Raw genomic sequence first — 9,706 nt, forward strand, 5'->3', positions numbered from 1 at the left:
CCGCCCCGGCCGCAGCCTAGAGGAGGGGGTCCTCAGTCCTCCACTTGGGGGGATAAGTTTGCCGGTGGCCGTCACAGCTGGGGCTCCCCATGTTGTCCAGAGGCACCACCACCTCGTCCGCACTCGAGTTCTTGTTCAGCTCCACCACGCGGGGCACCACGGAGGACCAGCGACCTGTGAGCGCGCCAGAGGGGGGGTGAGGGCTAGTGAGGGAAGCGCAGGGATTGAGCATCCACTGTGTACTCCACAGGGATCGAAAGGGGGGCGTAAACACGCCCACTTTACAGAGGTGAAAACTGGAGCTCAGGTCATGGTGTCTGCCCAGAAGTCGACGGAGGAACCGGGATTTAAGCCAGTGCCCTGAGTGCCCAAGTCCTCTCCCACTGCATCTCAGGCGCTCACGCCTTAGTGGAAAAAATGGGGATTTCTCCCCACGGACGGCTGAGCACCTGGTCCTCCCCTCAGACCAGCTCGCATCACGGCACAGGGAGGGCCGGGGTGAAGCCCTCTGGGTGAGGTGCCCGGCATGCACAAGCAGCAACGGAAGCCCAGGGCCAGCCATCCCTCGCGCCCATCCTGTGGGCGTGGACACTGAGTCCCAGCCGGGTGCCCTGCTCCGTGCAAACCCTCGCTAAGGAGGGCCCAAGCCTCCCCTCCCCCAGCACTGCACTCACCCCTGCGGAGGCGGCCCATGGTGTGGGAGAAGCCGTAGTACTGGTAGGTCTCATTCTTGCCCGGGTCCTCGTTGATGATGCCCAGGTTCTGGTTCCAGTGGGACCAGTTTACTTCGTCCACCCTGGGTCAGACCAGAGGGTCAAAGGAGCCCCGCGGAGACCCTCCCTGCCCCCAACCAGCAGCCTCCTTCCTCCCCCAGTCCCAGCATGCCTGCCTCCTGTCTTTTTATTACGGTAAGATATACACGATGAAATTTGCCTTTTTTTTTTTTTTTCAGACAGTCTCACTGTTGCCCAGGCTGGAGTGCAGTGGCGTGATCATAGCTCACTGCAGCCTTGACCAGCTGGGCTCAGGCGATCCTCCCACCTCAGCCTCCTGAGTAGCTGGGACTACAGGTGCACACCACCACACCTGGCTAATTTTTTAAGTTTTTTGTAGAGATGAGGTCTCACTATGTTTCCAGGCTGGTCTTCAACTCCTGGGCTCAAGCAGTTCTCCTGCTTTGGCCTCCCAAAGTGCTGGAATCATAGACATGAGCCACTGTGCCTGGCCAAAATTTACCATTTTAATCACTTTCAACTACACAACTCAATGGCACCAAGCACATCTGCAGTGTTGGCTATCATCACTGCTATCTATTTTCAGAACTTTTCCATCATCCCAAACAGAAATTCTGTACCCCTGAAGCAATAACTCCTTATTCCCCTCCCACCAGGCCCTGCTAACCTCTCATCGACATTCTGTTCCTCTGAATTTGTCTCTTCTGGACATTTTCATAGCGATCACACAACATGTGGTCTGTTATGTCTGACTTCTTTCACTTAGCACAACATCTTCAAGGCTCATGATGTAGCATGGATTAGAACTTTATGCCTCTTTATAGTCAAATAATACCAAATAATATTCCATTGCATGGATATACCACATTTTGTTTATCCATTCATTTATTGATGGACATCCTTTCATCCTTTTTTTTTTTTTTTTTATTGCAGACATGAAGTTCACCAAGTTTCCCAGGCTGGTCTCAAACCCCTGAGCTCAGGTAATCCTCTTGCCTTGACCTCCCAAAGTGCTGGGATTACAGGTGTGAGCCACTGCACGTGCTTTTTTTTTTTTTTTTTTTTTTTTAAGAGACAGGGTCTCACTCTGTCACCCAGGCTAGGGTACAGTGGTGTGATCACAGTTCACTGCAGCCTCCACCTTCTGGGATCTGGTGATCCTCCTGCCTCAGCCTCTCAAATATCTGGGACTACAGATGTGGGCAACTGTGCCCAGCTAGTTTTTAAAATTTCTTTAGAGTGAGGTTCTATGTTGCCCAGGCTGGTCTTGAACTCTTGTACTCAAGTGATCCTCCCACCTCAGCCTCCCAGAGCACTGGGATTCCAGATATGGGTCACACTGCACCTGGTGACACCCTCCTTCTTGATACTGTCACCTCTTAGCACCAGGAACCCTGGACAAGTCAAGTCACAACCTTCAAGGCCCAAGTTGGCTCAATATAATTTCTGCTTTTTAAAAAAAATTTTTTTTTTATTATAAAGATGTGGGGTACAATTCAGGGTTAGGTATACACACGTTGATTATGCAGGTACCCTTGTTGATGAGGCGTGCCTCCCCTCCCCTGGCAGTTTCCCTCAACAGCCAATCCCACCCCCCACCAAATTTTTTGTTATTTTCCTACAACCTCTAATTTTTTTTTTTTTTTTTTTGAGTAGTTGCTTTTGAATAGTTGAGGGTTAGGACCCAACAAGGAAGGTGCATTTTCTATACCCATTTTCCAGATGAGGTAGGTGCCTGAGGCTCATTGAGCTGTTTTTCTGAGATCACAAAGTGGGTAAATTACAGTCAGGATTTGAGCTTTGAACTCAAAGTGAACAGAACTGGCCTAGGAAGTGGATGCTTGTCCCCATTTCGCAGATAAGGAAACTGGCATTGCCTGACTCCGAACATTATGCTTATGCTCGGTGCTGGCAAGAATGATGCAACTTAAAAGAAAAGATTCACCAAGGGGTTCTCCTAAGAAGCTGGTGCGTCCATACTTCTGGAACATGGAGTCACTCTGCAGATGGGCCAGGTAAGGCCCTGAGGTCTGGAAGCTGTGGGTGCCTCAGTTCCCCCTTTCAACCAAGGCACTGGAGCCCACCCCATTGTTTGGTGAGTGGAGGGGAATGCTCTGAGATGAGCCCTGCCTCCAAGTCTCCCCTTCCCTCTAAGCAACGGACAGGGGAAGTCCCAATGTGCATCAAGCACTGGGGTCACTTGCTGACCCACCCAATCCACACAGCTGGTCCAGGAGTGGATGCTATCGTTGTCCCCATCTCACAGATGAATAAGCCAAGGTTGAGAACCGACTTGCCCAAGACCAGCCAGTGGGGCCAACTCTGGCCGGGCCGATCGGGGTCTTGGTGGCTCTGGAAAGTGCAATGGTCAGGGCAGCAGGCCCCAACTGGGGGCTCTCCCTGCCCACCCAGCCTCACCTGAAGCACCACCTGCGGTCTGGGGTTCCATCCGAGTTCTTGCCCACGGTGACCATCTCCCCGGAGCGGAAGGCCTTCCTCAGGAACACGGGGAAGGAGCGTTCGATGTCCAGGATGGTGGTGGCCCACTGTAGGGAGTCAGGCAGGGACATCCATGAGCCCCCCTGCCCACACCCGCCACCCTCACAGCAGGCATGAGGTCTCACCAAGTTGTCCAGGCGGGTCTCAAGCCCCTTGGCTCAGGCAATTCTCTCCCCTCTGCCTCCTAAAGGCTGGGATTATAGGCATGAGCCACAGTGCCCAGTGGGAATCTCTTAATTTTTACATTTTGTTACATTTTTTCAAAATATGGGTGTCTAGACTAGCTGTGGTGGCTCACTCCTGCAATCCCAGCATTTTGGGAGACCGAGGTGGAAGGATCACTTGAGGCAGGGAGTTTGAGACTAGCCTGGGCAACAAATCAGACGCTGTCTCTACAAAAAATTTTTTTTAATTAGCCAAGTGTGGTGATGCAAGCCTGTAGCCCCACCTACCCAGGAGGCTGAGGCAGGAGGATTATTTGAGCCCAGAAGTTCAATGGGCTATGATTGCACCCCTGTACTCCAGCCTGAGTAACAAAGACCTGTCTCCAAAATATAAATTTTAAAATGTAGCGGTTCAGAAAAAGTAAGTCTTTGCTGTTCAAATACAGTCCACAGGCTGCCCAGTTTGCATCTTGTGAGTTATGCCCAGTGGGGAAACTGAGGCTCAGAGAAGTAAGCAGTGTGGATTAAAAGGTTAAGAACAGGCCTGAGCTGTTTCCCTCAGACCCAGTCCTGGGAGTGTGGTGGTGTGTGCCTGTAGTTCCAGCTACTTGAAAGGCTGAGGTGGGAGGATTGCCTGAGCCCAGCAGGCTGAGGCTGTGGTGGCCATGGCATGCCACTGCACTCCAACCTGGATGACACAGTGAGACTCTGACTCAAAGAAACAAAAATTAAGAGATTCCATCTAAAAATCCAGATGTATGGCCTCTCCTAAAAAGCTGGAGCACCAGGCAGTATGGGGCTCACGCAGCTGTCAGCTGGGATGAGAGGTGACCACCTCCTTCTACAGGGCATTTGCTCTCTGGTTCGCCCCAAGCCCCACCCCTCCTTAGCAATTCCCATCACCGAGTGGCCACTGCTCTAAATGTGTCTTGGGGCCAGGGCTGCCGTAATGTCTGCCCTGCTTCCTGTCTGCCCTGCTTCCCGCCTTTGTTTTTCTGCCCACCGCCTGTGGGTATTTGGGTCTATCAACCCCATTTCTAGGGGAACAGGAGCTGGAAAGCCTGGTCACGCTGGGTGGAGCTGACTGTGTCCTGTGAGCCAGACCACAGGGCGAGTCTGAGATCACCACTGGTGGGCAGGCAAGAAGCCCCTAGAAATTCACTCGGTGACTCAGAGAAGCAGGCAGCAGCCTCTGACGCCCATTTCACAGACAGGAAAGTGGAGGCAGCATGAGCAGATGTTCCCACCAGGGGACATCTGGCAACGTCTGGAGACGAGCGTGGGTTGTCACGCCGAGGGGTGGAGGCCAGGGATGCCACTTGGGTCCCCACAGTGCAGAGGAAGCCCCGCCAGGAGGAATCACCCCGCCCCGGATGTCTGCCGTGTGGAGGCCTGTCGTGGTCTACGGTTCTGGTGCTCCCAGGAGCGTTGGAATGCCAGAGCCCGAGGGCCAAGACGAGGGGGCTGGCGAGGCGCGGGGTTCACCTGCAGCTTCCAGATGTGCTTGCTCTCCTTGGAGACCTGGCCCACGGTCTCCCCCATGAGGGCGATGAGCATGTTGAGGAGCAGCACGAAGGTGAGGACGATGTAGGTGACCAGCAGCACGATGAAGACCACGGGGTACTTGGCGCTGCTCAGCATCTGCAGGTCGCCCATGCCAATGGTCAGCTTGAAGAGGTCCAGCAGGAAGGTGCTGAAGGTGTCGCTGTCGCGGCACGAGGGGTAGGTGGGCGCCGTGCAGTTGCCCCAGTCCTCGCTGCATGCCGTCATGTTGGCGCAGGGGTTCAGGAGGGAGACCAGTGCTGTGGGAGGGGTGGGGCGCTCATGAGCATGGAGGGCCTGCGGGGAGGGGGCAGCACTCCTGGAGGGGCGGGTCGGAGCTGAGGCCTGGCACGGGGTTGGCATGGCCTGAGGTCAGCCAGCACAGGAGCCAAGCAAGACTTGAACCCAGGCCCTCCAGGTCTCCATGCCTTGCTCTTCCACAGATGCTTGCTGGCAAGGAGGAGGTTTCCGGGGCCTGGCTAATGTCTAGAGACGGGTGGCTGTTACGATTGGAAGTGGAGGCCAGGGACGCTGCTGGCCACCCCACCGTGCACAGGACAGCCCTGCCACAAGGAGCCACCTGGTCCCAAATGCCCACAGGGTCAGGGCTGAGGGACCCCGGCATAGCCTGTTGTTCCTGGATCCCTTGGAAGCTCTGGAATGCCTGTACACCCAGGGGTAGACTCTGTCTCATGTCCCTGCTTCCTACCCCAGCTCACCCGGAGAGCCAGGGTGGAGGCTAAAACCAGGCCCCAGTCCTGACTGTCCCCAAGCCGAGTCCTCTAAGGGCCCCCTCCTCCTCCAGACATCTCCTGCCACCCAGAGTGCCCACCCTTCCCCACTAAGCCCAGATGAGGCCTTGGAATCCAGCTGAGCAGCAACAACCTATCCCCAAACTACCTGGGCAGGGAGCATGAGGAGGCTCAGCCCCCACAGCCCACAGGACACATAGAATGTCATGTTGCCTTCACTCAGGGACTAGAGGGAGCAGGGGTCAACTCATGCTGTCAGTTACGTGATGTCTGTTGAGAAGGACTCTGAGATCTTGCTTGGACTCATCAGAAAAACAGTTCTGTGATCCATTAGTAATGTCTGCCATGGGAACCGAAGTAGGAGAACAGTAGTGTGTGTGCCTGTTTATGTTGTGTCAGCCTCAGACCTGGGATCTAGTGTGTCCTGTAGGAGAAGCCCCAGGACAAAGCTGACCACTCAGTTGCAACTTTAGTCCCTCTGTTTCTCTCTCAGCTTCTACAGTTAGGACTTTAGTAGGGCTGGACTTCTGACCTACATTGCAAACTGTTGCCAAACACTTAATCCTGTCTAGTTTTTCCAGCCCTATCTCTGGAAGAGGAAAACTGCACCCTGTCCCTATCTCCTCAGCCAAGGCTACAGTGCCACTTCCCCAAAATGATCCACACCATCTGTGGAGTGTCTGCTACCATCATGGGTTAAAATGTCACCACCATCAGATGCCTGAGCCAGGCTGGTCTCCAGATGGACCTGCTCAGATGTGAATGTGACCTGGTCGAACCTCAGCAGGCCATTCCCCTTTGGATGTCAGATTGCCCACCCCTTGGGGACCAGTCCAGGGGCTTGGTCAGTCTCTCTGGCCCTGTGCCTTCCCCTATGGCCCATGGCACCAAGGTCCCAGAATGCCTGTCTGGCATCATGACATCACAGAAAAGGCATATCAATGGGAGCCGATTTGGGGCTTTAAGATAAGACCTGGGCTGGTAAATGATTAAATTTCATGCTTCCAGCTGGGTGCAGTGGCTCATGCCTATAATCCCAACATTTTGAGAGGTCAAGGTGGAAGGACTGCTTGAACCCAGGAGTTGAAGATCAGTTTGGGCAACTTAGTGAGGCCTCATTTCTGCAAAAAATGAAGAACTTAGCCAGGTGTGGTGGAGTGTGCCTGTAGTTCCAGCTATTTGGGAGGCTAAGGTGGAAGGATGGCCTGAGCCTGGAAGGATGGCCTGCAGGCTGAGACTGCAGTAAGCTGTGATCATGCCACTGCACTCCAGCCTGGGTGACAGAGTGAGACTCCGGCTCTTAGAAGGAAAAAAAAAGCCATCCATGTATCCACACCCCTTCAATGTGTTTGTACAGCTTCTCCCATCAAGAGGTGGTATTTGTTTCCCCATCCTGAGTCAGGGGTGGCCCTGTGGCTGGCCTTGGCCAACAGAAAGAGGCAGCAGTGGCCTTGGATGCTTCTGCTCACATTTTGGAAGCCTAAGACCACCACGTGAACAAGCCCAAGCTAGCTGGCCTCAGGCTGAATGGCCACATGGAAGAGAGAAAAGTCCTAGGCCGTCTGAGGTCATCCTAGCTAGACAAGTCAGCTGGCAGCCAACCTGCTAGCTGACCACAGATCCAGGAGCCCACTGAGCTTAGCCAAACCTGGCGCAGGTCAGCAGGACCACCCATCTCGCTGTAGACTCATGAGCAGCCATAAATGCTTGAGGGGTTTTGTTTTGTTTTGTTTGAGTTGGAGTCTCACTCTGTTGCCCAGACTGGAGTGCAGTGGCCACTCCCGGCCACCGCAGCCTCGACCTGCTGGGCTCCAGCGATCCTTCCACCTCAGCCTTCCAAGTAGCCGGAATTACAGGCATGTGCTATCACGTCCGGTTAATTTTTTGATTTATTGTAGAGATGAGGTCTCACTGCCCAGGCGGGTCTCGAACCCGCGGGCTCAGGCAATCCACTCACCTCAGCCTCCCAAAGGCACGGGATTACAGGCTGAGCCACCGAGCCCAGCTTGTTTTGTTTTCTTAAAAGACGGGGTCTTGCTCTGTTGCCCTGCTGGAAGACAATGGCACAATCATAGCCCACTGCTGCCTTGAATGCTGGGCTCAACCAATCCTCCCACCTCAGCCTTCCAAAGTGCTGGGAGGACAGGCATGAGCCACTGTGCCTGGCCAATGCTTGTCGTTTTAAGTCACTATTTTAGGTAGGCTTCCTTTGCAGCAATAACGGATACACCAACTTCACCGTCTTCTAGCTTTTGAACGTGGGCACATCATCTCGCCTTTCCAAACCTCAGTTTCCTTGTCTATGAAACGGAATGACAAGGGCACGTGGCTCCCTTGCTGGGAGGGCTAAACACAGTAGGGGTGGTGACGTGCTCCATCCAGTGACTGGCACCCATGCACTGCTCACTGTCCCTGGCACATGACGGCTTCTGTGTCTGCACTGCACCACCCTTCCGCCCCGCCTGGGCACACAGAGCTCACCTGAAGCATAGCCGATCATGAAGAGCAAGTAGACAAGCAGGAAGCGGAAAAGGTCCTTGAAGAGGATCTGCAGGCCAGCGGGATTGTGGAGGCAAGAGGAGGCACATGGCGTTTCGTGTCTCCCATCCCAAGCCTCCCTTCCACCTCTGCCCGGTCCCTCCCCAACTCCCAGGCTGTGCCCCTAGCCCCCATGGCGTCCCATATCCTCAGGTCTGTGGACGCATAAGGTGTGCGCGTGTTGTGTGTGGCGTGTTGTGTGTGGACACAAGTAGAGGGTGTCCTCCCAGCCCGAACCTTCTGGATCATGATGCTATAGGTCCCCGTTAGCTTCAGCCCGCGTGTGAAGTAGAGGGCATTCATCCAGCCCAGGACCAGGGCAAAGACCATCACGGCCAAGTAGGCCTCAATCCCTGCCAGGTAGAGGGCCGCAGAGACGATCACCAGCACGGAGTAGATGAAGCTGCAGGGAGGCCACAAGAGGGGCCAGAGGGGAGAGGGGACAGTGAGGCCCCGGAGGGAGGACATGCCCTGAGCCCTGCAGGCCACCAGGACATCGCAATGCGTTCTAGACCCCCCGGTGAAGAACCGAAGTGGACTAGCAGGGCACCCCAGCATTCTGGTCACCAGAAGGCTCAATTAGTTGGCAGTTGATGTGTGTGCAATGACCCTGAGGCCCTACAAGTCCTTAAAGCAATGCCCTTTGGAATTGCTAGAGAAAGAGTGAGTGGCGATTTTGGGGACAAGTGAATTTCATGGTTCTCCATCTCTAAGGGAAATGGAGAAGATGTAGCACACATATCGTGATTCCCTAATCTTGTGTCCTAGGCAGACATCATTAATCAATCACGGAACTCTTCCCCACTAAACACAGACAGTGCCCCGAAATTCTTAACATGGCACTGCAGGCAGACATTAGCAATCACTCACCAACATAAGAGGTTAAAGTTATTTATATCCATAGTGTATATGGTGGCTCCTTAGCAGCCAGAATCTCTCTTTAACAAGAAGACCCTATTGCTCGACCCTGGCCTTCTCCTGACTTTAAGTCTGAGCTACCCAGGTTGGGTGAATTCACTTCGATAGAGTCACATCTCCCTGGATCTGGAGGAACTATCAGCCCAACCCCCTTTCTTGCCCAGAAGCTTCCAAGCACAGAGGTCTATACTCACTAGAGCAGCTGGAAGGAGCCATCAATGAAGAGAGAATTCACCCCAGGGCATTTCTTCATGAATAAGTCTTTGATCTGGAGGAGGGAGGAGGAGTGTGATGGGGGCAGGGCCAGAGGAGGGCAGAAGGGAGGAGAGAGAAGACCGAGGGACCGGCGGAGTGGGGAGGCAGGGTCTCCGAGGAAAGACCATGGACTCTTTCCTGTTGAGAGGAGAGAAGAAAGCAGAGGTGGGGGAATCCAGGGCTGGAGAAGTCGATGGAAGAAAAGAAGGGGAGCATTGAAGGAAGGAAGAGGAGCCCTCCTCCCACCTCAAGGGGAGGAAAGTCCGGACTGAGAGTGTCACCAAAAGCTGGAAGCTAAACCCAC

The 9,706-nt window shown here is 54.1% G+C and overlaps 1 protein-coding gene across 1 annotated transcript; it reads right to left on the bottom strand.

The window, feature by feature from the left end:
- Positions 1-7: 7 nt before the first annotated feature.
- On the bottom strand, positions 8-9,422 carry LOC103251696 (transient receptor potential cation channel subfamily V member 4). The gene is made up of 7 exons (XM_008050300.1): positions 9,342-9,422; positions 8,467-8,632; positions 8,173-8,239; positions 4,883-5,199; positions 3,153-3,280; positions 675-796; positions 8-174 (listed from the first exon to the last, which is right to left on the bottom strand). Exons 1-7 carry the CDS (start codon positions 9,398-9,400, stop codon positions 17-19), a joined length of 1,017 nt encoding a protein of 338 aa, XP_008048491.1. The 5' UTR covers positions 9,401-9,422; the 3' UTR covers positions 8-16.
- Positions 9,423-9,706: the final 284 nt, after the last annotated feature.

This window comes from Carlito syrichta, unplaced genomic scaffold, assembly GCF_000164805.1.
Source record: "Carlito syrichta isolate Samal-C Ts95f unplaced genomic scaffold, Tarsius_syrichta-2.0.1 Scaffold143559, whole genome shotgun sequence".
NCBI classification, from domain to species: Eukaryota; Metazoa; Chordata; class Mammalia; order Primates; family Tarsiidae; genus Carlito; species Carlito syrichta.